This window comes from Symphalangus syndactylus, chromosome 13 (genome assembly GCF_028878055.3).
Source record: "Symphalangus syndactylus isolate Jambi chromosome 13, NHGRI_mSymSyn1-v2.1_pri, whole genome shotgun sequence".
In the NCBI taxonomy this organism is placed as follows: domain Eukaryota; kingdom Metazoa; phylum Chordata; class Mammalia; order Primates; family Hylobatidae; genus Symphalangus; species Symphalangus syndactylus.
The window spans coordinates 31,760,896-31,788,687 of NC_072435.2; the positions used below are offsets into that span (position 1 = coordinate 31,760,896).

At 47.8% G+C, this 27,792-nt stretch overlaps 1 protein-coding gene and 1 pseudogene across 1 annotated transcript in view; one reads left to right on the forward strand and one right to left on the reverse strand.

Moving 5' to 3' along the window:
* The window catches only part of LOC129460173 (uncharacterized), a 69,302-nt gene that overhangs the window by 41,181 nt on the left and 329 nt on the right, over positions 1 to 27,792 (forward strand). Inside the window, exon 3 of the mRNA XM_063614906.1 lies at positions 26,550 to 26,697. Coding sequence (XP_063470976.1) covers positions 26,550 to 26,697 — 148 coding nt within the window. The remainder of the gene's footprint in view (positions 1 to 26,549; positions 26,698 to 27,792) is intronic.
* LOC134732082 (paraneoplastic antigen-like protein 8B) lies at positions 19,515 to 20,015 on the reverse strand (annotated as a pseudogene).

Here is a 27,792-nt window from a genome sequence, read left to right on the forward strand (position 1 = left end):
AAGCAGAAGTCACTTATTGATTGTAGGACTAAACAATGATGGGGAGTTTACTACAGTGACTAATACTATCCAATAAGAAGAAAATGGAATGCTCTATTAGGGCATACTATATAATTATTCCAAGAGAATTAGATCAGTGTTTCTCCTGGGGACAAGAACAGATTACGGACACTGAAGATATTGACACATCACCACCCTGTAAAAGTAGACAGTCTCTGAGATATATTTATAATAGTGACATCTAATGCACAAAATTAATCTAAGGAAGGCTGAGCTCATCTTTTTAATTTGAAAGCATTTTTCACATTGTGTGTTCAAAAATCAGGGAGGTTTTTACACTATTGTTGAATCATTTTAAAAACAGAAGCATATCAAATATAGGTTGGGCATGGTGCCTCACGCCTGTAATCCCAGCACTTTGAGAGGCCGAGGCAGGTGGATTGCTTGAGCTCAGGAGTTCGAGAGCAGCCTGGGCAACATTCTCCAGCTGAGGCAGGAGAATCGCTTGAACCCAGGAGGCAGAGGTTGTAGTGAGCCAAGATCACGCCACAGTACTCCAGCTTGGGCAACAGAGTGAGACTCTGTCTCGAAAAAAAAAAAAAAAGCATGTCAAATATACTTAAGATTTCTAGCATCCCGCTCTGTGTGTGTATTTCCTATGGTGGGTTACAAGGCAAGGGAACAGATCTTTGGTGCTTTGGCCACCCAGGAAGGGCCAAAGGTTATTTTGAATGTACAAACATCTTGATGATTTTTAACTTTTCTGAATTTATAGTCTGATTTTTTGAAAGGAAACATCAAAAAGAATTGTCCAGAATACTGATAACTTGACTAAAATAGGTGCATAATTGCCTAAGAGAAAGGAGTAATTATAGCTTGGCTACCCTACTAACCATAATGACAATCAAGATATTCAAAAATAAGCCAGGCACAGTGAGTGGCTCATGCCCGTAATCCCAACCCTTTGGGAGGCTGAGGCAGGAGGATCATTTGAGTTCAGGAGTTTGAGATCAGCCTGGGCAACATAGGGAGACTCTGTCTCTACAATTTTTTTTTTTTAATTACCTGGCCATTGGTGGTGCATGCCTGTGGTCCCAGCTGAGGTGGGATTATCACTTGGCTCTGGGAGTTCAAGGCTGCAGAGAGCCGTGACTGCACCTCTGCACTGCAGCTTGGGTGACAGGGTGAGACCCTGTCTCAAAAAAAAAAAAAAAAAAAAAGGAAATACAGGCCAGGCACGGTGGCTCAAGCCTGTAATCCCAGCACTTTGGTAAACTGAAGTGGGTGGATCATCTGAGGTCAGGAGTTTGAGACCAGCCTGGCCAACAAGGCAAAACCCTGTCTCTACTAAAAATACGAAAAATTAGCCAGGCGTGGTGGCGCACGCCTGTAGTCCCAGCTACTCGGGACACTGAGGCAGAAGAATCACTTGAACCTGAGAGGCGGAGGTTGCAGTGAGCCAAGATCATGCCACTGGACTCCAGCCTGGGTGACAGAGTGAAACTCTGTCTCAAAAATAAATAAATAAATAAATAAATAAATAAATAAATAAAGTAGAAGGTAACTTACAAGGGAATTTAGCTTTTTGTAAGTGAAAATCTTTTACTGCACGTTTTAAAAAATAAGCAATTCAACAATATGACAAAGGTCAGCAAAAAGGAAGAAAAAGTTAAATCTTCTCAAACAAGAATATTTAGTAAGGCAAGAACCTCTGCTACCCGGACAAATTTCACAGAAAGTAAAGAATAACTTTTTACTATGTCTTGCTGAGAGTAGACTGAATACTTTAAGGTCCCTTTGTCATTTTAAAGCCAGAACAAAAAATCAAATTCTAGTTTTACTGTTTTTGCCCATCATCCAGATGGCATGAGACAGTCTGTTTTTCTTTCTCATTTTCTTTTTAAAATCTTATATATTGGCCAGGCGTGGTGGCTCACGCCTGTAATCCCAGCACTTTGGGAGGCCGAGGCGGGCGGATCACGAGGTCAGGAGATCGAGACCATCCTGGCTAACATGGTGAAACCCCATCTCTACTAAAAATACAAAAACTTAGCCAGGTGTGGTGGCGGGCGCCTATAGTCCCAGCTACTCGGGAGGCTGAGGCAGGAGAATGGTGTGAACCTGGGAGGCAGAGCTTGCGGTGAGCTGAGATCGTGCCACTGCACTCCAGCCTGGGCGACAGAGCGAGACTCCGTCTCAAAAAAAAAAAATCTTATATATTAACCCATACTTATACATTATCCAGGTGTTCAAAGATTATTCATTAAGTAGCTCAATATTAGTTTGAGTCCATAAAGTTAAAAAGAATCTTATATAGTATGTTTAAGCTGGCACTACATTATGTCATAATCTTATTTTCACTGAGTATATGTTCTAGGTTGGCATTTACTTTTTCTCAGCACTTTAAAAATATGATTCATTGTCTTCTGATGGAGAAGTCAGCTGTCAGCTTTAGTAATGTTCCTCCTTTGAAGGTAATGTACCCTTTTTTTATATGACTGCATTTAAGACTTTTCTCTTTGCCTTTGTCTTTTAGGAGTTTTACTATAATGTGTCCATGTTTGATTTCGTTTGTGTTTATTTTGAGTTTGAAAGACTTCTTGAATTTGTGGATTGGTGTCTTTCATCAGTTCTGAAACATTTGCAGATGTTATGTCTTTCAATATTACTTCTGCATCATTTCCTCTCTGTATGTCTTCAGGGACTCTGCAGAAGTCAACTCACCTCTCTGAGATATTGAGGAATTAGTCTTTTATAGATTAGGCTTATGGTTCCTTAGTAAGAAAATTTCCTCAAATGCTTGGTAAGTTTTTGGTCTATTTGCTTCCAATCAATTCCACTGATGAGTCCCACCCCTAAAGATCTCTTCCAGATATAATTCTTAAGCATTTAGATTTTTTTCTTTTTTTTTTGTTATGGGAAATTTCAAACTGTCCAAAAGCACAGAGAATGTATAATGAACCTTCTTATGTTCAATGATTGTCGATATATGTCAGTCTCATTTCATCTATATACTCCTACTTTCCCTTATGACTGGATTATTTTAAAGCAAATTTCAGACATAGTATTTAACTTGTAAACACTTCAGTATGTATCTCCAAGAGGTAACTACTATTAAAAACATAATTACAATATCATTACAATACCCTCCCAATACTAAAAATATTTTCTCTTAAGTTTTTTTGAGACAGGGTCTTGCTCCATTGCCCAGGCTGGGGTGTTGTGGCATGATCACAGCTCGCTGCAGCCTCCACCTCCTTGATTCAAGTGATTCTCCCACTTCAGCTTCCCAAGTAGCTGGAATTACAGGCATATGCCGCCATGCCTGGCTAATTTATTATTATTATTATTATTATTATTTTTTGTAGACATGGGGTCTTGCTATGTTGCTTAGGCTGGTCACGAATTCCTGGGTTCAAGCAATCTTCCCACCTTGGCCTCCCAAAGTGTTGGGATTACAGGCATGAGCCACTGCACCTGGCCAATACTTTCTTAATATAACCAAGTATTTAGTCAGTGTTCAAATTTGTCCAATTGTCTCATAATTTTAAAACATTTTCAATTAGGATAAAAACAAAGCCCATATATTTCATTCAACTAATACATCTCCCCTTCTTTTTTCCTTTGTGATTTTTAAATAGCTTTATTTAGAGAAAATCCATGTATCATATAATCCATCCATTTAAAGGTTACAATTCGATGGCTTTTAGTATATTCACAGAGTTGTCCAACTATCGCCATTATCTAATTCTAGAACATTTCATCATCCCAAAAAAGAAACCCCATGCCGGTTGGCAGCCCCAGCAACCACTCAGTTTCTTCTTTTTCTACAGATTTGCCTATTATGGCTATTTCATATAAATGAAATCATACAATATGTGGGCTTCTGTGTCTGGCTTCTTTCACTTAGCATAATGTTTTAAAGGTTCATCCATATTGTAGCATGGATCATTATTTAATTTCTTGCAGTTATTTTTTGGAGAAACCAGGTCATTTTCTCCTATAGCTTTTCCATATTCTGAATTCTGCTGACTGCATCCATGTGGGGTTTCTTAATGTATTCCTCTGTTCCCTGTTTATCCTGTAAACTAGTATTTAGAACTAGAAGCTCAATCAAATTTAAATCTCACTCTTTGGCAAGACAACTTTACAGATGGTGCAGTGAGCTTCCATAAGGTGTCTGCAAGCCATTGATAGTTCCTGTGATCACTCCATATTTATAGCAGCTATTTGAGACCATTGGAAACAACAATCTTGAATGGAACAATAATATATGAAATCAGATTTTTGCTACTGGTCTGATTCTCCTTTTCCGGCCATGAAATTTTAATGTCAATTCTCAAAAAGGCTTGGAGGCTCTCTCTTGTTGTTTAGTAACCTTGTCAATCGGTAAGATTCCAAGCCTCTAGACTCACAATACATTTAGATGTTAGGCTAAAGAAAGAAAATACCTCTTTCCTTTGCTGAATTTTACTTCTGTCCATTTTTGTTTGTGAACTGGTCAGTTCTTGCCTAGGAGCATTTCTGACTTATGATTTTTTAAAATCAGCAGGAAGTAGCCAGAATACATCAATATCCTGCCTTTTAAAAGCCATTCACCCACAGACATATAGATCAATGGAATAGAATTGAGATTCCAGAAATAAACTCTCACATTCATGGTCAATTGATTTTCAACAAGAGTGCCAAGATCATTTAATGGGGGAAGGAATAGTCTTTTTAACTAATGGTGCTGGGATAATTGGATATCCACAAGCAAAAGAATAAAGCTGGAACCCTACCTCACACCATATACAAAAATTAACTCAAAACAAATCAAAGACCTAATTGTAACAGCTAAAAGTATACAATCTTAGAAGAAAACATAGAGTAGGTCTTGATGATCTTAAACTAGGCAATGGTTTCTTAAATATGTCATGAAAGGCATAAACAACTACAGAAAAAAATAGATAAATGGGACATCATCAAATTGTAAAACTTTCACACTTTGAAGGGTGCCATCAAGAAAGTAAAAAGACAACAAACAGAATAGGATAAAATATTTGTAAATTATATGTATAGTAAGAGTCTAGCATCCAAGAAATATGTATATATATGTATATATATTATGTAACTCTTGCAACTCAACAACACCAAAATATAAACAATCCCAATTTAAAATGGGAAAATAATTTGAATAGACATTACTTCAAAGAAGATACACAAATGACCAAGAAGTGCATGAAAAGAAGGCAATATCATTAGTCATTAGGAAAATGCAAATCAAAATCACAATGAGATACTTTATACCCATTATGATGGCTTTAATAAAAATGACAGACAATAACAAGTCTTGGAAAAGATGTGGAAAAAATTATAATTCTCTTGCATTGCTGGTGGGGAATGTAAAATGGTGTAGCAACTTTGGAAACCAACTTGGCAGCTCTTCAAAAGTTAAACATAGAGTTACCATATGGCCCAGCAATTCCACTCCTAGATATATACCCAAGAACATATGTTCACACAAAAACTCATACATGAATGTTTAGGGCAGTATTATTTATAAGATTCCCAAAATAGAAATAACCTAAATGTCTCTCAACTGATGAATAGATAAGTAAATTTTAGGATATCCATACAATGGAATGTTATCCGGCCATAAAAAAAGACTGAAATTTGAATGCATGATACAACATGGATGAACCCAGAAAACATTATGCGCAGTGAAAGAAGCCAGACACAAAAGGCCACATACTGTATGATTCTATCTTTATAAAATATCCAGAATAGGCGAATCTACATAGACAGAAAGTAGGTTAGAGGTTGCCAAGGGCTGGGGGTAGAAGAGAATGGAGAGTGATTACTAATGGGTATGGGGTTTCTTTTTAGGGCAATGAAAAAGGTCAAGCATTAGATTGTGGTAATGGTTGCACAACTTTGTGAATATATAAAATACACTAAATTGTATACTTTAAAAGAGGTGAATTTTGTAGTAGATGAATGATATCTCAATGTAAACATTATAACAACAAATTAGTCCCTAAATAACGATTACAGAGTTCTGTTTGGGGTGATTAAAAGTTCTAGAAATAGATAGTGGTGATGGTTTCACAACATTGTGAATGCAATTAATACCACTTAATTGCACACTTAACGGTGGTTAAAATAGCAACTTCTATGTTACATATATTTTACTACAATAAAAAACCCTATTTTTTAACAGCTCCCTAAACTATAGACTTCATAAGTATGTGGACTCTCTTCCATGTTATTGCAGATGATTTTTCTACCAAATGATTTTACACAGCCCCATAGGGGTCATTGGCCATGAAGTTTGCAAAATCTGTTTGTTTTTTTGTTTGTTTGGTTTTTTTTTTTTGAGATGGAGTCTCACTCTGTCGTCCAGGCTGCAGTGCAGTGGTGCCATCTGGGCTCACTGCAACCTCTGCCTGCCGGGTTCAAGCAATTCTCCCACCTCAGTCAACCGAGTAGCTGGGATTACAGACACTTGTCATCATGCCTGGCTAATTTTTGTATTTTTGTAGAGATGGAGTTTCACCATGTTGCCCAGGCTGGTCTTGAACTCCTGACCTCAGGTGATCTGCCCACCTCAGCCTCCCAAAGTGCTGGGATTATAGGTGTGAGTCACCATGACCAGCCAATAATCTGTATTTTAAATTACCTGTTGCCTGATTGTTAAGCCAATGTCACATATTTTAGGGTTTTGTTACTGCAGCGCCACTACCAGGTGCCAAGTTATGTGTTAGTCAGGGTACGGGCTAAGCTATGAATACCAAAAAACCTCAAAATACAACGACCCATGATTCTGGATATGATGAAATTGTTTATGAAAGACCAATAGTGCTGCTAGGAGTAATTTGAAATGCCAATTAAAAATGTAAAAAGCAGCAATGATTATTTCAAAGCATTGGTGAGCTGCCAAGGCAACTAGGAGTCAAGAGAACAAAATCCCAAATACGGGGTAACAGTATAGAGAGATGAGCTGAGCCAACATTTTGCAGTTTCTGTCTCCAGGGCATTTGATGCTTCTGGGCATGGGGAAGGAGACTGAAGATCTGGGCAAAAGAGTTGGGCAGAAGAATTCTTCTCAGACACCCACAGAGCAGGAAGGACAAAATTAGACTTGAAGGACTAGGACCTGGGGAAAGGAGAAGTTAAAAAGAGCCTAATGATTTTCTGGTTCTTGTTTTAGGGCATTGCAGAACTCTGAAGCTACGTGGGGTACAGTCTAAGAAGCCAGGAAGAAAGGCTCTGAAAAGCAGAATAGAGTTTCAGCAGACTTGTAATGCTGAAGAGACAAGAAGAGTTCAAGAGCTGCCAGGGCCATGGACCCTCAGGTTATAACCCAGGCTCCAAGTTGAAAATCCATGAGCAAGTGCAAACTAGATATGCATAGTGCCTTTCCAAAATGGCAACGCAGTCTAGATTCAGCCCAGTTTTTGACTGAATTAAAGTGATGAGCACCACTCTATCTGCATAAAGATAATTTCCTCTCTGGAGCAGTATGTACACTTCTTCACGTACAATGCCTGACATTCAATAGCTAGACATGCTAGAGGCAAGACCAAATGACTGAAATGCAAAAGAAAAAACAGATAGTATAAATAGACCCATGGATAATCTTAATATTGGAGTTACCAGACAAGGATCTTAAATAGCTAGAATTAATATGCTCAAGACAAAAGAAAAAAAATGCAGGGATTATATGAAAGGATGGGTAATTTTACCAGAGAAAGGACAATTCTAGAGTAGAAAAGTACCATAACTGAAATTAAGAATTCGGTAAGTGGAACACTTATATACTGTTGGTGGGAGTGTAAATTAGTACAATCTCTATAGAAAACAGAAAACAGTATGGAGATTTCTCAAAAAACTAAAAATAGAACTACCATTCGACCCTGCAATTCCACTATGGGGTATATACCCAAAGGAAAATAAATCATTACATCAAAGAGGCAAAGATAGCTGGGCACGGTGGCCTGATGCCTGTAATCCCAACACTTTGGGAGGCCCCAACACTTGATCGCCTGAGGTCAGGGGTTCAAGACCAGCCTGGCCAACATGGAGAAATCCTGTCTCTACTAAAAATACAAAAAGATTAGCTGGGCATGGTTGCATGTGCCTGTAATCCCAGCTACTCGGGAGGCTGTGGCACAAGAGTTACTTGAACACAGGAGGCAGAGGTTGCAGTGAGCAGAGATCACACTACTGCACTCCAGCCTGGGCAACAGAGCAAGAGTGCATCTCAAAAAAAAAAAAAAAAAAACTGCACTTGTATGTTTACAGCAGCACTGTCCACAATAGCAAAGATATGAAATCAACCTAAGTGTCCAGCAATGGATGATTGGATAAAGAAAATTATATATATGTGTGTGTGTGTGTGTGTGTGTGGTGTATATGCGTGCACACACAACACAGTGGAATACTACTCAGCCATAAAAAGGAATGAAATAATGTATTTTGCAGCAGCATGGATGGAACTAGAGGCCATTTGCTGGAGTGCAGTGGTGCAATCTCGGTAAGGATTACAGGTGCCCGCCACCACGCCCGGCTAATTTTTGTATTTTTAGCAGAGATGGGGTTTCACCATGTTGGCCAGGTTGGTCTCGAACTCCTGACCTCAAGTGAGCCTGCCTCGGCCTCCCAAAGTGCTGGGATTATAGGCGTGAGCCACCACACCTGGCTCAAAGGCTAAAATCTTGACAGTGGGCCATGCTGCCCCAAGAAGCTCCACTGGATTTATTTGAAGGTCCTTGCCAAATCACTTGGGGGAAAAAAAGAGGCAGTTTCAGCCCATGGATCCTTAAGTACCATTCGAAGAGTGGCATCCTTTTCCCAAATGTCACCTTTTGTCTTTAAGGCAAAGGTGGTGCCAGATCTTCAGCTCTCATGTCTCCTGCACAAACTCTCCCAGGCGTGAGAAGAGACTCCACTCTGCAGAAACTCTATCTCTAAGGGGGAAGTGACAGTCAGAGAAGGGAACAGGGATATTACTGAGGCCAGAAGGCCCCTCTTCCCTCAGTGAGGCCCATGCTCGTGCCCAAAGCCTGTCTGTCTTCCTAAATAATGCAGTGTGGAAGAGTAGAGTCTTTGCAGCCAAGCAGACAGGATTTCATAACCCTGGTTCCAGTACTTCCCAGTGTGTGATCTTGGACCATCAACTGGGCCTCTGAACCTGAATCTCCTCCTCTATAAAAGTGGCACAATGGCCGGGCGCGGTGGCTCATGCCTGTAATCCCAGCATTTTGGGAGGCCGAGGTGGGCAGATCACTTGAGGTCAGGAGTTTGAGACCAGCCTGGCCAGCGTGGCGAACCACACCGTCTCTACTAAAAATACAAAAATTAGCCGGGCATGGTGGTGGGCACCTGTAATCTCAGCTATTCAGGAGGCTGAGGCAGAAGAATCACTTGAACCCGGGAGGTAGAGGTTGCAGTGAGCCGAGATAGTGCCATTGCACTCCAGCCTGGGTGACAAGAGCAGAACTCTGTCTCAAAAAAAACCCAACCCCCCCCAAAACAAAACAAAACAAACAACAACAACAACAACAACAAATGGCACAGTAATAGCTTAATTCCCAAGCTTGCTCAGGATTTTGTGGGTCAGGAATGTGAAAAGGGTTTGACTGGATGTTCATTTCTGTTCCACGTGGCATCATGTGATGAGGGCTGGAGGACCCACCTCCAAGATGGCTTCTTTACTCCCATGTCTGGAAGCTTCAATTCTCCTGGGCCTTCTCACAGCTCCGTGCTCTTAGGGGAGTTGCAATTCTTTTTTTTTTTTTTGAGACGGAGTCTCGCTCTGTCGCCCAGGCTGGAGTGCAGTGGTGCAATCTCAGCTCACTGCAAGCTCCACCTCCCAGGTTCATGCCATTCTCCTGCCTCAGCCTCCCGAGTAGCTGTGACTACAGGTGCCCGCCACCACGCCCGGCTAATTTTGTATTTTTAGTAGAGACGGGGTTTCACTGTGTTAGCCAGGATGGTCTCGATCTCCTGACCTTGTGATCCGCCTGCCTCGGCCTCCCAAAGTGCTGGGATTACAGGCGTGAGCCACCGCGCCCAGCCAGGGAGTTACAATTCTTACATAGCAGCCTGGGAGCCAAAGAGATCAAGACGGAATCTGCTCAAGGGGTCCTCTTGCCTCAGCCTCCTGAGTAGCTGGGACTACAGGTGTGGGCCACCACGCTAGCCTATTATTAAAAGTTATTTTTTTGGCCGGGAGTGGTGGCTCACGCCTGTAATCCCAACATTTTGGGAGGCAGAGGTGGGCGGATCACCTGAGGTCGGGAGTTCGAGACCAGCCTGACCAACATGGAGAAACCCTGTCTCTACTAAAAATACAAAATTAGCCAGGTGTGGTGGCAGACGCCTGTAATCCCAGCTACTCGGGAGGCTGAGGCAGGAGAATTGCTTGAACCCAGGAGGCGGAGTTTGTGGTGAGCCGAGATCATGCCATTGCACTCCAGCCTGGGAGACAAGAGCGAAACTCCGTCTCACCACAAAACAAAAAAGTTATTTTTAGTAGAGTTGGGGTCTTTCTGTGTTGCCCAGGTTGGTCTTGCAGTCTTGGGATCAAGCAATCCGCCCACCTCTGCTTCTTGTTGGGATTACAGGCGTGAGCCACCATGCTCAGCACAGTGTGTCACATCTGTCATATTCTATGGGTCAAAGCAGTCAAGGGTTCTCTCTCAATCAGACTAAGACCAACAGGAACAAGCTTATTGTATTAATTTGCTAGGGCAGCCTTAACAGACAGGAAGGGAGGTGAGTCGCCTTTTAGTTAGATACGGTCATGCTATTCTCTAATTGACCACCAGATGGCGCGCTGGACTTACTATTAGTACAGTTTCTAATTGCCGTTCCGAGAGTGGCCACCGCCACTCAAGCGACTGGACACTGGACTAAGTGCTTCTGTTAATTTGGATAAGACAAGACTCTCACTTTCTTTGATAAAGTATAAATCTAGAAGAGCCCTAGGCTTTTATTACATCATGTTCATGGAAGGAGAGAAATGATCCTTTTCTGATTTGCCAGAGAAAACCAACCAGTATTTATTCTTTAGGAAATACAGAGATGCTATTTAACCTCCTGGTCACCATAGCAACAAATAATCAAGGAAGACAACCAATCAGAATGTAGGTTTCTTTGGGAGGTTCTTTTTTTTTTTTTTTCAGATATTGCAACAATTTCTAAAAAAATCTTAGACTCTTTTGTTCAAATTATCCTCTCAAGAAAAGACACAAATGAACAGAGTTAACAAATGAGGTTGGTAACAGGAAAATTAACTGGAGCTCCTGGCTGCATGAGAGAACAGAATGAATGTTTAGGGAATGTTCTCAATGTGCCACTCTATTAAAATTGATTTTTTTTTTTTTTTTTTTTTTTGAGACACAGTCATGCTCTGTCACCCAGGCTGGAGTGCAGTGGCATGATCTCGGTTCAATGCAAACTTCACCTCCCAGGTTCAAGCGATTCTCCTGCCTCAGTCTCCCGAGTAGCAGGGATTATAGGTGCCTGCCACCATTGCCCGGGCTAATTTTTTTGTATTTTTAGTAGGGATGGAGTTTCACCATGTTGGCCAGGCAGGTCTCAAACTCCTGACCTCAAGTGATCTGCCCTCCTCGGCCTCCTAAAGTGAAAAAACTAATTCTTTAGAGCAATTTCTTGGTGCAAAATAGAACCCCTTCCTATATAGCTGCAGGAGAGAATGGGCTCTTTTTTTTATGTTTAAAAGCACTGAATTTGCTAAGCATGGTGGCTCATGCCTGTAATCCCAACACTGGGAATCTGAGGTGGGAGGATCACTTGAACCCAGGAGCCCAAGGCTGCAGTGAGCTATGTTTGCACCACTACACTCCAGCCTGGATGATGGAGCGAGACCCTGTCTCAAAAAAATGCAATAATTAAATATAATAAACACTTGAAACAAACTTTATAGGAACCACAGTCTCAAGATGAAGAGTTACATTCCAGAAGGAACCAACACAAGACCATTGGGCTTAACGTTCTGTCTTACAGGCAAGCTTTTTGCTTACAATTCACTCAGGAAATAAACATAAAGTAAAATATGTGTATAGATCCAATGTCCATTTTTTTTTTTTTTTTTTTTGAGACTGAGTCTCGCTCTTGTCACCCAGGCTGGAGTGCAATGATGAGATCTCAGCTCCCTGCAACCTCCGCCTCCCGGATTCAAGAGATTCTCCTGCCTCAGCCTCCGGAGTAGCTGGGATTACAGGCTCAGGCCACCACGCCTGGCTAAATTTCATATTTTTAGTAGAGATGGGGTTTCACCATGTTGGCCAGGCTGGTCTCGGACTCCTGACCTCAGGTGATCCGCCCGCCTCAGCCTCCCAAAGTGCTGGGATTACAGGCGTGAGGCACTGGGCCCGGCCTCCTTTTTTCGTTCATTCAATTTCCATTTACTGAGCATCTCTTCTGTGCCAGTGTAATTCAGGAACATAGACGTGAACAACTCGAACATAGGTTTCTGCTCATATGGGCTTTACAATCTTGTAACCTAATTAGAACCTTCCCTCGCCTGCGTGGGAAACACCTGTGCCCACAGTCGCTCCAGTCCCGAGTTTCCCATTATTACGGGTTTAATTGTGTTCCCTCCAAATTCCTGTGTTGATAGTCCTAACCTCCAGTACTTCAGAATATAACTATACCTGGAGAAAGGGTGTTTAGAGAGGCAATTAAGTTAAAATGAGGTCTTTAGAGTGGGCACCAACCCAACATGGCGGATGTCCTTATAAGAAGAGGAAATTTAGGCCGGGCACAGTGGCTCACGCCTGTAATCCCAGCACTTTGGGAGACTGAGGCAGGTGGATCACCTGAGCCCAGGAGTTCGAGACCAGCCTGGCCACCATGGCAAAACCCCGTCTCTACTAAAAATACAAAAATTAGCCGGGCGTGGTGGTGGGCGCCTGTAGTCCCAGCTACTTGGGAGGATGAGGCAGGAGAATCGCTTGAACCCAGGAGGTGGAGGCCGCAGTGAGCCGAGATCGCACCACTGCACTCCAGCCTGGGGGACAGAGTGAGACTCTGTTTCAAAAAAAAAAAAAAAAAAAAAGAGAGAGAGAAGAGGAAATTTAGACACAGATGGTACAGAGGGAAGACCACGTGAAGACGCAGGGAGAAGGCGGCCATCTGCAAGCCAAGGAGAGAGGCTGCAGAAAAACTAATCCTGCCAACACTGTGATCTCAGATTTCTAGCTTCCAGAATTGTGAGTAAATAGATTTCTGTTGTTTAAGCCACCCAGTATATGTGCCCTAGCAAACTAATACATCCACCAATATCTTTGGAACTAGCTGCCAACAGCTTCAACTATAGTTTTTGTTTCGTTTTGTTTTGCTTTGTTTTGTTTTTTGAGACAGGGTCTTACTCTGTTGCCCAGGCTGGAGTGCAGTGGCGTGATCACGGCTCACTGCAGCCTCAACCTCCTGAGCTCAGGTGATCCTCCCACCTCAGCCTCTCAAGTAGCTAAGACTACATGTGTGCTTTTTTTTTTTTTTTTTTTTTTTTTTGTAGAGATGGGGTTTCACCATGTTTCCCTGGCTGTTCTCAAACTCCTGGCCTCAAGTGATCCACCTGCCTTGGCCACGCAAACTAGTGCTGGGATTATAGATGTGACCCACCGTGCCCAGCCTTAAACCATAGTTTTAACCAAGCCAGAATCTAAGTATTTGAAACTTGTTTTAAAAAATTTTCTGGCCAGGTGCTGTGGGTCATGCCTGTAATCCTAGCACTTTGGGAGGCCAAGGCAGGCAGATCACCTGAGGTCAGGAGTTCGAGACCAGCCTGGCCAACATGACAAAACCCTGTCTCTACTAAAAAATACAAAAATTAGCCAAGCGTAGTGGCGTGCACCTGTAATACCAGCTACTCAGAAGGCTGAGACAGGAGAATTGCTTGAATCTGGGAGGCAGAGGTTGCAGTGAGCCGAGATCATGCCACTGCACTCCAGCTTTCTCAAATAATAACAATAATAAGTAAATAAAATAATAAAGAAAATTTCCACCAGTAGATAAGTAACTTATCCCCAGGCATACACACAGTTTTCTGTTAACTTTTCCACAGATGGGAAGTGCATGTAACTTTTTTTTTTTTTTTTTGAGACGGAGTCTCGCTGTCTCCCAGGCTGGAGTGAAGTGGCAATCTCGGCTCACTGCAAGCTCCACCCGCCGGGTTCATGCCATTCTCCTGCCTCAGCCTCCCGAGTAGCTGGGACTACAGGCACCCACCACCACGCCCGGCTAATTTTTTTTTGTATTTTTAGTAGAGACGGGGTTTCACCGTGTTCGCCAGGATGGTCTCGATCTCCTGACCTCGTGATCCACCCACCTCGGCCTCCCCAAGTGCTGGGATTACAGGCGTGAGCCACCGCGCCCGGCCGTGCATGTATCTTATACTCCTGGGAAGTGCTTCCCAAAAGGTTTCTGGGTTTCTGTTTCCTGCCCAAATCACAGATCTATATATATTTGATTCCCTCAGCTAAATCTTCTGACACAAGAAATCCATTTTAGGTCCCTCAACTTCCATCAAATGCTACAGTGTGGTTAAGGGTGCAGTCTTAGTTTCCACACCTGTGGAACTGGGTACTGACATGATTTGGCCGTGTCCCCACCCAAATCTCAGCTCGAATTGTAACTCCCATAATTCCCTCGTGTTGTGGGAGGGGCCCAGTGGGAGACAGTTGAATCATGGGGGCGGTTTCCCCCATGCTGTTCTCGTGGTGGTGAATAAGTCTCACGAGATCAAATGGTTTTATAAGGGAAAACCCCTTTTCCCTGGCTCTCACTGTTTTGTCTGCTGTCATGTGAGACGTGACTTTTCCCTTCTGCCATCATTGTGAGGCCTCCCCAGCCACATGGAACTGTGAGTCCATTAAAACTCTTTCTTTTGTAAATTGACCAGTCTCGGGTATATCTTTATCACCAGTGTGAAAACGGACTAATACAGGTACTATTGATGTCAGCCTTACGGAGTTGTTGTGAAGATTAAATGACATAATAATAACAGGTTATGGTTACTATGTTCTAGATATTATTTGTTTCAACTCTTTATTGCTGCATAACAAACTACCCCAGAATGTTGTGGTTTAAACAATAATTATTGGCCAGGTGCAGTGGCTCACACCTGTAATCTTAGTAATTTGGGAGGCTGAGGCAGGTGGATCGCTTGAGCCCAGGAGTTCAAGACCAGCTTGGGCAACATGGTGAAACCCCGTCTCTACAAAAAAGTACAGAAAAATTAGCCAGGTGTGGTGGTGCACACCTGTAGTCCTAGCTACCTGGGAGATTGATGTGGGAGGATGGCTTGAGTCCAGGCGGTCGAGGCTGCAGTGAGCCATGATCGCACCACTGCACTCCAGCCTTGGTGACAGAGTGAGACCTTGTCTAAAAAAAAAACCCCAATAATTATTTTATTGTCTCTTATGATTCTGTGGGTTAACAGGGCTTAACAGGACGGTTTCCTTGCTTCCTGCAATGTTGGATGGGCTGCAGTCACGTGGGGGCTTGAATGAGCTGGAACACCCAAGATGGTGCACTCACATGCCTGCCAGTTGATGTTGACTATTGGCTGAGATTTCAACTGGGGCTGTCAACTGTAGCAACTACCCATAGCCTCTGCATGTGGCTTGAGATTCCGCAGCATAGTGGCTGGGTTCTCAGAGACGTGTCCCAAGAGCAAGTGTTCTAAGAGTCAGTAAGCAGAAGCTGCCAGTCTTCTTGAAGTCTACCTCTCACATCAGTAACAATGTTACTTCCATCTCATTCTATAAACTCCACCTCTGGGTGGTGGAGAAGGATAAGGAATTTGTATTCATCTTTAACCCATCATGCTACTTGAGAAACTTTACACGTATTAGCGAATCCTCAATCTCATATTGGCATTACTGTTACCATAATTTTACAGTTGAGGATGCTGAGATAGAGAGGTCTCCGTCAGGGCAGTCCTGCTGTTCTGTGATTGTCCAGCAGGGGCGCTCCACACGCAGTCATCAACACATGCAGGATTCCCACCGTGTTCCTACATCCTCATAGCTATGGCTTGTGTTTACATCGCACCAGGGGCGTGCTAAATGCTTTGCGTAAAAAATCACGCCTGAACTTCACAAGAATGTCCTGAGGTTGAGTTTTACAGGTGAGGACGTTAAGGCTCAGGGAGTTGAGGCCAAACATAACACATGGCAGAGTGAGACTCAGACCAGGACCGTCTGGCTCCAAACCTGTGCCCTTGGCCACTTCCCCACAGGGACAACAGCAGCAACAACTGCGTGGCTCATGCCTGTAATCCAGCACTTTGGGAGGCTGAGGCAGGCAGATTGCTTGAGTCCAGGAGTTTGGGACCAGCCTGGGTAACATAGTGAGACCCATGTCTATACAAAAAATTAGCCAGGCATGGTGGCATGAGCCTGTGGTCTCAGCTGCTTGGGAGGCTGAGGTGGGAGGATCGCGTTAGCCTGGGAGGCAGAGGTTTCAGTGAGCTGAGATTGCACTACCGTACTCCAGCCTGAGTGACAGAGTGGTACCCCCCTCTGCAAAACAACAACAACAACAACAACAGCTAATTGGTATAGAAGACTCTCTACATACCAGGCACAGGGTGTGTGTGTGTGTGTGTGTGTGTGTGTGTGTGTGTGTGTGAGATAAGTTACAATAACAACCCTATATCCTTCCCACTTTACAAATAAACAAATTGAGACTCAGAGAAGTTAAATATCTATCCAAGGTCACACAGGTGGTAAGCGGTGGATTCAGGATTTGAGTCTAGGAAGACTGATTTGGGGAGAGCAGTTGGGGAGAGTCAGATATGAGACAGGAAAGCAAGACTTACTTGTTTATTTTTTCATGGATTCAACACATATTCATTGAGTTCTTACAATGTGCCAAGCACTGAGGACACAACAGTGAACAAAATCTGTCCCCACGGTGGTCACAGTCTGGTGGGGGAGACAAGATCTTATCAGCCGCATGGGAAGAGGTGTTGCCTCTGATGGGGGGCGGGTGATGTGTTAGATTATTTTGTTGTTCCATTCACTGCCTCCCTCTAGGAGGATATAGGTCCCTGACTGTCGCCATGTGGCCTGGGGTACCCCTGTGGGAGGGGATGCATTCTTACCCCAAAGAGGCAACTTGTGACTTGCATCGGTCTGTGTTGTATGAGTGGCCATGCTGTGAGCCCCTGCAGAGCAGATCCAAACAGGGGCTCTCCCTTCTGCCTGACCCACAGCCACTACTGCCAATATGTATGTGAAAATAAACCTTTAGGCTTGGCGTGGTGGCTCACACTGTGATCCCAACACTTTGGGAGGCTGAGCGGTCAGATCGCTTGAGGTCAGGAGTTTGAGACCAGCTTGGCCAATGTGGTGAAACCTCATCTCTACTGAAAAAAAAAAAAAATTAGCTGGGCGTAGTGGCGTGGGCCTGTAGTCCCAGCTACGTGGGAGGCTGAGACAGGAGGATCGCTTGAATCCGGGAGGCAGAGGTTGCAGTGAGCCAAGATGGCGCCACTGCATTCCAGCCTGGGTGACAGAGTGAGACTCTGTCTCAGGAAAGAAAAGAAAAAAGAGAAAAGAAAAAAGAAACCTTAATTGTTGCAAGGCACTGGGACTTCAGGGCGTCTTTGTTACTGAGAGAAACACGTGACAGCCCTCCAAGGTAGGGAGTGAGTTGGGACCAGAGTCACAGCAGGTAACTTGTTGTTCATGTAACCTCAGAACCAGCCTAATCCGGTTCAACTTCGTGGAATAAAATGGTGAGTTTTTTTCAGTTGCCACGGACCCCCAGGTTGAAGTTCACATATGCTGAGCAGGCCCAGATGAGCCAAACACGAAACCATGGGTGGAACCTAAGTGCTCAGACCAAGGAATGGGACAAGTAAGAAGTGGACACCAGGCTGGTCATGGTGGCTTGCGTCTATCATCTCAGCACTTCGGGAGGCTGAGGCGGGAGGATCACTTGAGTCTGTAGTTCAAGACCAGGCCCCGGGGGGCCGTGCGCGCCCTCTTGGCCAGGGGCTTCCTGGACTCCTTGCCCTCGGGCTTCCATGCCTTGGTCTCTGTGTCCTCGAACTCTGCGTCTGCTGCCCCTGTAGCCTCCTTTCCCAACTTTACGTCCTCACTGGCAGCCTGGAAAGCTGCGTAGTCCCTTGGTTGCCTTTGGTGTATTTGAATTTCCCACTTCCCCACCCTTTTCCTCTTTCTCTCTTCCCCAGGTGGTGCTCCCGGCTGCAGCAATGCCTGAGCTGCCAGGTGCGCACCACCAGCTCCAGGAGCCACTTCGCTCTTTTTGTCCTTTTTGTCTCTTTTAATCCTCGCCCCAGACCCCGAGGAGGCCAGGCTCAGCCTTCCTCCTCCCGGGAGGGGGATCTGGCTGCGCCAAGGTGAAAATGCACTCCAGAAGGTTCCTGTCGTCTCAGGCTTTCTGCAGGACCTCAGTGTCCTCAGACAGGACAGACAAGACCTGCAAGAGGGCGTCTTTTTTTCTTCCTCATTCCTCCAGCCCAGAGAGTCAATCACAGAAGCAATTTTCTTTCTTTTCTTTTCTTTTCTTTTCTTCCCTTCCCTTTCTTTCCTTCCTTCCTTCCTTCCTTCCTTCCTTCCTTCCTTCCTTCCTTCCTTCCTTCCTTCTTTCCTTCCTTCCTTCCTTGCTTTCTTTCTTTCCTTCCTTTCTTCTTTCTTTTCTTTCTTTTTCTGATGGAGTCTTGCTCTGTCGCCCAGGCTGGAGTACAGTGGCGCGATCTCAGCTCACTGCAAACTCTGCCTCCCAGGCTCCAGCAATTCTCCTGCCTCAGCCTCCTGAGTAGCTGTGATTACAGGTGCACACCACCATGCCCAGCTAATTTTTGTATTTTTAGGAGAAACAGGGCTTCACCATGTTGGCCAGGCTGGTCTTAAACTCCTGACCTCGGGTGATCTGCTCACCTTGGCCTCCCAAAGTATTGGGATTATAGGCATGAGCCACTGTGCCCCGCCTCAGAAGCGATTTTCAACACCTTCTGGCAGCTTTTGGTGTCTGAAGGGCTGGTACAGGCCACAGTGGTCAGGAACTCAGGGTCCTCCAGCCCCGCTCTGTGACCCGGTGGTTGCACCCGCCCACTTTCTGAAGCCTTACAGCCCTTCAGCATCTCATTCAGGTATGTCTCTGGTGTCCAGAAGAGCCACCATGTGGGAGTCACTGCTCCTGCCTTCTTTGATGGTCAAGTGCATCAAATCAGAGGGCTTTCTTCCATCATCTCCTGTTTGGCTTTGTCTGTCCTGGTCATCGGGGCAAGAACTCCATGGGACCACCTGCCTCGTCTTTGTGGCTTCAGAGGGTCCATTTCTTGTGGACTTGCTCCCTGGCTGCTGCCTGGAGCGCTGTGTACAGCCTGCCGTCACTGTCATCTCTGCTCAAGCCCCCTTATCTGCTTCCTTGATCTTGATGTCCAAGCTCTCCTGGGGAACTTTCTCCGATTCCTTCTTTGCCAAGGAAAATGGACACGTACCTCAGGCCCTCTTTTAGCTTCTGGCTCAATTTCTGTGACCCCTACTCTTCTTGCTACTATTGCTTGTAGCCCCAGGAGGGGGACCGGCCTTCCTGATGACTGTCCCAACCCCTGGGCCTGGGTCTCTGAAGCGGGAGAGGTGGGCGCCTCCCCGGGGGTCCCAGCCACCGCGGCCTGCATGGGCCCGTCATGCAGCAGCAGGCGTCTCATCTGCCTCAGGAACCTCGTGTCCTGCGCACGGTCCTTCCACAGAACCCTCCAGACCCCATCCTTGCCCAGGATCTCTGTGGGGATGGCAGCGTGATTGACGTCCTCCATAAACTCCACCAGGGCGACCTGGGCCTTCTCATTTGTCAGGGCCTTCATGTGTTGCAGCCCGAACGTGCCCAGGGGCAGGAGGGTCGGCTGCAGGACAGCTTCGACATCCGCCTGCTCCAGGCCCTCCGGGATCCCGGTGACCAGCAGGGCCCTGTGCGCGTCCATGTCCCGGCCCCTGGCACCAGTCCTGCAAAAGGCTCACGGCCATGGTGCCGCCCACTGGGCACTGATCTTGGGGCAGGCGGGAGCCTGAGATAGGGGTGGGCTGCAGTGCACGGTGTCAGTGCAACCCTGGCAAGCCACCCGCATGGCTTAGAGTCCCGGTTTCAGTGAATGTGGCAAGGCTGGAGTGGGGATGAGGGCTCGGGGGTCCTGGCTGCCTGCTGGCCAGCTGGACACAGTGACCTTTCCCCAGGACCCCTCCCCAGAGCTGTCTGAGGATCCGCAGGAGACTACGGATCTGTTCTCCAGGGATGCTCGGGCGTCCCTTTGAGAGCAGCAGCTCCCTCTCAGAGCTACCAGATGAGGAAACTCCTCCCGCTCCAGCCACATGGGGACACCCCCCTCCCTGTTGCCCCTTAATCTTGATGGTTCTTCTGTGCCCCATCAGCCACTGCAGGAGGCCTGGGCTCTGGGGGGGGCCTGTCTCTCCCTCCTCCATTGGCTACTGCTGTTTCCATGACAACTGTTTTCTGGCTGTTGCAGGGACCGAGCATTTTTTGTTTTAAGAAGCCCACTGAAAACGAGACTATGCATCTGGTTTGTTTACTGGGGCCCTTCGTGACTCTGGGAGACAGGCCTCACACAGAGAGCTAGGCTTAGTCAGTGGGACCAGGCCTCCCTCTGGGGCACCAGGCTCCAGATCTAGGGTGAGTTTGATGTTTAGGACCCAGGGCGGGCCAGGTGAAACAGAGACTGAGTGAAGGTTGTGCGGTGGGCTGGGCCTGATGCAGGGGCACAGATTCTATCCAGGTAAAAAAACCACCACCAGCCGGGCACGGTGGCTCACGCCTGTATTCCCAGCACTTTGGGAGGCCAAGGCAGGCAAATCCAAGCTCAGGAGTTCAAGATCAGCCTGACCAACATGATGAAACCCCATCTCTACTAAAAATACAAAATTAGCTGGGCGTGGTGGTGGGAGCCTGTAATCCCTGCTACGCAGGAGGCTGAGGCAGGAGCATCACTTGAACCTGGGAGGCGGAGGTTGCAACGAGCCGAGATTGCGCCATTGCACTCCAGCTTGGATGACAAAAGCGAAACTCTGTCTCAAAAAAAAAAAAAAAAAAAGAAAAATAAAGTAAAAAATCACAACCGGCTGAGTGCAGTGACTCATGCCTATAATCCCAGCACTTTGGGAGGCCGAGGCAGGCGGATCACTTGAGGTCAGGAGTTTGGGACCAGCCTGGCCAACATGGTGAAACCCTGTCTCTACTGAAAATACAAAAATTAAAAAAAAAAAAAGAAAAGAAAATACAAAAATTAGCTAGACATGGTGGTGTGCACCTGTGATCCTAGCTACTCAGGAGACCGAGGCAGGAGAATCACTTGAACCCGGGAGGCGGAGGTTGCAGTGAGCCGAGATCGCACCACTGCACTCCAGCCTGGGCAACAGAGCAAAAAATGAAAAACCACGACCTCTGGGCAGCCACTGCTACCATGACCCTGCTGGGGCCTGCTGTGCGTGGGAAGTAGGCGGGGTGCTCAGGTGAGGACTTGCTGGTGGAGGGAAGGGGGAATCTTTGGGCTTCAGGAAGAACCCCTGGGACACCTGAAAATGATCATGTCATGACACCCAAGAGGTCCCTTTCATGTCTTGCTAACTGTCCCACCAGCACCCCCAGGGTGGCCTCACTACTTTCCTGGGCTGCACCCCGTGTCTGGGAACACTGTCATGGTGAGCCAAGCCCCAGGCCCTAGGATGAACCCCAGGGTTCATTCATTCATTCCTTCTTCCACCTGGGCAACATAATGGAGAGAAAAATCAGCTGTTTCGTATCTTCAGCCCACCCCATGACTAAGCTGCTGGTCTGACCTCTGTGCAAGCTTGGGTCTGTCCTGCAAATGCAGGGATTGAGAATATGCCTGCCAGACAGATCTGCTCCAGGGATGGTGATACCATCTCTACCAGGCAGCTGTCATCTTGTTCCCTGTTGACAAGAGACCCAGAGCCCCAGGAACAAGGTGAAAAGACTCAGGAATATGGCAAATGATGGTGCCAGGTCTAAAAACCCCAGAAGAGCCTTTCCCTCTCCCCCTAACTCCTGGTCCAGCATTTGGAGCCAGATGTACTGACTGGCAGGGCACTGAGAAGCCACCCCCCACCCTCCTTCCCTTGGGGGCTCGGAGAATGCTTTGAGGAGTGGGATACACAAGACTGTTTAGGTCCCAAGTACAGAAACCCAAGTTAGCCATGTTTAAGCAGGTTAGTGAAAAACGAATTCACTGGCTCATGTTACTATAAAGTCTAGGGTTGGCCGGGTGCAGTGGCTCACGCCTGTAATCCCAACACTTTGGGAGGCCGAGGTGAGCGGATCACGAGGTCAGGAGATTGAGACCATCCTGGCTAACATGGTGAAACCCTGTCTCTACTAAAAAAAAAAAAAAATACAAAAAATTAGCCGGGCGTGGTGGCGGGTGCCTGTAGTCCTAGCTACTTGGGAGGCTGTGGCAGGAGAATGGCTTGAAACCGGGAGGCAGAGCTTGCAGTGAGCTGAGATCGTGCCACAGCACTCCAGCCTGGGCAATGGAGAGAGACTCTGTCTCAAAAAAAAAAAAAAAAGTCCAGGGTTTCACTGGCTTCAGACATGGCTGGTTCTAGGGCTTCTTCATTCATTAATTTAGCCCAGGACCCAGGGCTGACTCCTATTGGATGAACTGGATCATGTGCTTGCCCCTGCCCCAATCACAGTGACCAGGGAGGGAGGGAGTGCACTGACTGGCCAGGCTTGGGTGGGCAGGGGATTGGGTGAGCCCTGTAGGAGTCACTTGGAGGGAGAGTGGGGAGGGGGGTTCTCAGGAGAGAAATGGAGGTGAATCATTCAGGAGAGGGAAGTGGACTCTGGGCTGGAAAGCAGGAGACTCTGCCCTAAAGGCATGATGGCATTAGTGAGACTCACTGTACCTGGATTGGAGAGGGGCTGCAGGGAGTATGGGACCCTCTCCAGGAGCCCTAGGGCCGTGGCTTCCAACAGACTCCTGGCAGCATCCTCCGACAGCCTCGGCAGGATGAATTCTGGGGGTCCTGGGAGCCTGAAGCGTGCACTCTTGGCTAGTGGGTCCAGGATCTCCTCTTCTTGGCTGTGGGTGTTTGTTGGAGAATGTCTCAGTTTCTGGCTGGGGGAGAGGGAGAGGGTGTCACTCACTGAGTGCTCATTTATTTAACCCCGTAGACTTCATTCATTCATTCATCCATTCATTCATTCAGTCTTTCTGTAGTGCCTGTGCAGGGCTCTGGGGACGCGATGATGACTGAAGCCCTGCCTCCTGGAGCGCAGGGAAAGCCTGGATTCTTAGGGGAGGTGGGTCTGAAGAGCTGGAGCTAACCCTGGATCAGGACAGGCTTACTCAGAGGAGGTGACATTGAGCTGAAAGGAGGAGGTGACCATTTGTGGGAGGTGGGGGTAGGGAAAGGGAAGAAGTGCTTTCGAGGCAGCCAATGGGCTAAGATTCCAGTGACTAAATGGAGAACAGGATGTCTAAGGAGCTGGGGGTGGAAGGGTGTGGCTGAGCAGAGGGATGGGGGTTGGGGAGGAGGTGGCAGGGCCAGGCACAGAGGGCCTTGTGGGTTGGTCACGTCAGGGTATGACCAAGGAACGGAAGGTTGTGGGGTCACCAAGGCCAGAGCTGGAAGCTTCTCTGCAGCTTATGTGCTGTGTGACACTGGGAAAGTTAAATGACCTCTCTGAGCCTCTCTTTCCTCATTTATAAGATATTCTCAGAATTGCTGTGTTGAGTTAGGCACGTGGATGATTTAGCACAGGTACTGGTCACAGCAGGGCTTTAAGTATCGATTATTGGTGTCAATCCTCATTTTCATAATTCCCTTTTGTGTGTAGAACTGGCTGTTGCTGTATGAGGGATTTGCTGGGTCAGAGCGCCCTCTGGTGGGCATGGGGAGCCAGTTCCGGGAAGAAAGATGAAACCAGAGGTTTTGATTTTAAAGTACACCACCCTCCCTTCCCTTCTTATTCTGTCTCTTCCTCCCTTTCTTTCCCTTTCTTCCCTCCACATGCATTCACCAGGGTCTGATCCTGCCTAGATGGGGACTGAAACAGCCCAGGCCCTACCTTCCCGGGGGGTTTACAGCCCGGTAGGGGGAGACAGAGGAACCCCACCTGAGTAGAGCTTAACACTGGGGAGAGGGTGGGACTGCGGGATACAGGGCTTCATAGGAACCCGACTTGTTGCCGGGGCACTGGGGAGCTACAGAAAATTTGGAATAGGGGAGGGGGAGGGTCAAGTTTTCGATGTCATGTGTGTGAATGGGACGGGTGAGGCTGAGGCTGGACCTCACCAGGAGGCTGCAGAAGGGGTGGGCTGAAGGCGTGGAATGGGGTGGGCTGGAGGCATTCAGGGCGTGGGAGGGGGATGTTGGGGCGAAGTCCAGGACCCTAGCCCACTCCTGGTTTGGGAGAGGAGTCTCTCTCACCCTCGGCGTTCGTCTCCAGCCTGGTGATCTGCTGGGAGCTGCCAGCCACTCATCTCTTGACCTGGCCCAGGCCTGGGGCCCTGTGTCCCCAGGCAGAGCTCCTGGAGGGTCATGGCTCCCAGTCCCGCAGGGTGGGTCCTGCCACTCGTCGGCCCTGGTGGGCCTGAGGAAGAATCTAGTGGGCCTCCTGGGGTGGGCTCTGTCCCTGAATGGGCAGAAACAACATTTCAGCTCTCACAGTGGGGTGAGATAGTGGACGAGGGATGGGGGATGCTGGGTCTCTGGACACATGCCTGGGGGTCTCCCTAGGGGGTCGATGGTTTTGGCCTTCAGGCAGAAAGAACCCGGTGGCAAAGTTCCAGAGGTGAGCGGAGCCTGGCATGGAGGCAGTGAGTGGGGCTGCAGTGTGTGTGGGGGGTTATGATGAAGCTGCAGGGAGTAGATCACGCAGGGCCGTGGGGAAAGCCAGGGCTTTCTGCGGGAGGCTCTGGGAAGCCTTGGGAGTTTCTGAGTAGGGAAAGGACAGGGTCAGGTTTGTGCCTTAGGAACACCCCTCCGGAGGGGCAGTACAAGAGGCTGTGAGGCCAGGTGGAGGCTGAGCCAGGAACCTGGGCAGGAGAGGCCAGGCCAGGGCTGGGTAGGGCTGGAGGGTGAGAAGGGAGTGGCTGGATCTGAGAGATGTTCAGGAGGCCGACTTGGCAGAAGTGAAGTGACTACCGGGCTGTGGGGGCCGAGGGGTCGGGAGGAGTCCAGGATGAGGCTATCTCAGCTGGGTGATGGGGTGGAAGGTGGACTTCCCTGGGATGGAAGCAGCCTGCATGGGGGTTGCTGCTGAGGCCGCGTCAGAGTTCTGGGCAACAGCAGCCTTTGGGAGGAGCCCCTTACCCCCCAGGACCCCGGATCCAGGCTCTCAGGAGTCCTGGGGCTGGGCAGGCAGCCAGAGGGGCCTGGCACTGAGCTGGCAGGGAGGAGAATGGCCCTGCTGGCTCAGGCCCCTCGCTGTCTGGCAGGCAGTAGCAGGCACAGAGCCCCAGGCTCCAGGGCTGTGGGAATAACAATAAAAAGAATAATGACAGCTCACCTTGGCCAGGTACGGTGGTGAACGCCTATAATCCCAGCACTTTGGGAGGCTGAGGTGGGCAGGAGGTCAGGAGTTCCACATCAGCCTGGCCAACATGGTGAAACCCCCATCTCTACAAAAATACAAAAATTAGCTGGGTGTGGTGGCAGGCACCTGTAATCCCAGCCACTCAGGAGGCTGAGGCAGGAGGATTGCTTAAACCCGGAATATGGAGATTGCAGTGAGCCAAGATTGCGCCACTACACTCCAGCCTGAGTGACAGAGCGAGACTCCATCTCAAAGTAACAATAATAATAATAATTACAGCTCATCTTAATTGAGTCCTGCGGTGGCCAGGTATGCCGTGGGGTTTCATCTCCCTAGGGGCTGGGAGATGGCTAGGAACGGCCCTGTTTGTTTCATAGAGGAAGTATATTAATCAGAGTTCTCCAAAGAGACAGAATCAACAGGATATGTGTAGAGAGAGATAGGAGAAGGGGTTTACTGGGCAACTGGCTCATTCAATTATGGAGGCTGAGAAGTCCTGAGGCTGTGTGTAGGCTGGAGACCCTGGGATGCAGGGAGCATGGCTCCGAACAAGTCCAAAGGCCTCAGAACTGGGGAAGGCAATGGTGTAATTCTCAGTCCGAAGCCAAAGGCCTGAGAATTTGAGGGGCAGCTGGCATAAGTCCTGGAGTCCAAGGCCGGGAAGCCTGGAGTTGTCACTGCCTGCACTGGTTCCCACGGGGGACCAGGAGCTGAGCCCACGGTCCTCAGACGGGCAAGGTGTTTGATTTTAATGTAGTTACAGCTAAGGTTGATGAAGTGCGCCGGTGTGAGCAGCTTAGCTATGGACGGTTTGGGGGTGCAGAAACCAAGACTTGGAGGTTCAACATGTCCAGGGTTGCACCGTCAGCACCGGTGCCCAGGCGGCCTGACTTCCGTGTTCATGGAACCCAGGGCTGGGCAGCCTGGGGGCAGCCGCTGGGCCCCCACCTCAGCCTCAGTGTGCACGCCCCTTCCTTCCCACCCAGGTGGTCAAGGTGAAGCCCCACAACAAGGACACCATAATGAAATACCACGAGTGCAACAAGATCGTGAAGCAGAAGGCCTTTGAGCGGGCCATCGCGGGTGACGAGCACAAGCGCTCCGTGGTGGACTCGCTGGACATCCAGAGCATGAGTGAGTCAGGCCTGGATGCTCCACACTCCAGCCCAGAACATTCCACACGGGCCTTCTCCATTCCCTGGGGGTTGGGGTGGGCTCAGCCCCTTGTTCTGCCCCCAGGCTGCTGTCTGTCGCTCCTCTGCCTGCGTTCCAGGGCGCTCCATCCACAACCCAAAGCTCCATCTCATGATTCCCAATGGGCGAGGTCAGGAGCTGCAACACCCCCCTGATATGGCTTGGCTGTGTCCCCACCCAGATCTCATCTTGAACTGTAACTCCCATAATTCCTACATGTTGTGGGAGAGACCTGGAGGGAGATAATTGAATCGTGGAGGCAGTTTCCCCCGTACTGTTCTCATGGTAGTGAGCAAGTCTCACGAGATCTGATGGTTTTATAAGGGGTTTCCCCTTTCGCTTGGTTCTCATTCTCTCTTGACTGCTGCCATGTGAGACGTGCCTTTCATCTTCTGCCTTGATTGTGAGGCCTCCCCAGCCACATGGAACTGTGAGTCCATTAAACCTCTTATTCTTCTATAAATTACCCAGGTATGTCTTTATCAGCAGTGTGAAAATGGACTAATACACCTTCCCTACCCACCAGCATCACCCCTGCCCGGGCCCTTCTCCATGCTGGCTTCTTGGCCACTCTATCATCCTCTCCTCCCTCCCTCCCGGCAGTAGCCCTGTCCCCACAGGCTGTGTCTAGTTCACCTCTAGATGCTGAGAAGGTCCAGCCATTCATCCCACAGATGATTACTGAGCATCTCCTATGTGCCAGGCACTGTCCTAGGCACTGGGGGTACAGCTATGAACAAAGCCCTTCCTGTCCCCATGGAGCTGATATTCTGGGAGGCAGATAAGATGATGAACAAGTCATGAAATGAATAGTGCTAAGTACCATAAAACTGAATAGGGTAAAGTGGGGTGGGGGGCGGTGAAGGAAGAGGGGGAGGTCAGGAAGAGGCCTCTGGGCCAGACCTGACCAGAGAGGGGACTCTTCACTCGCTCCGTCCCTCTCTCAACCTGTGTGTCCAGAGCAAGGTCCACCTCATCCCTGGGAGCGAGACCCCCTTCCCCTTCACAGTGGCTGGGGTCGCTGACTCTCATATC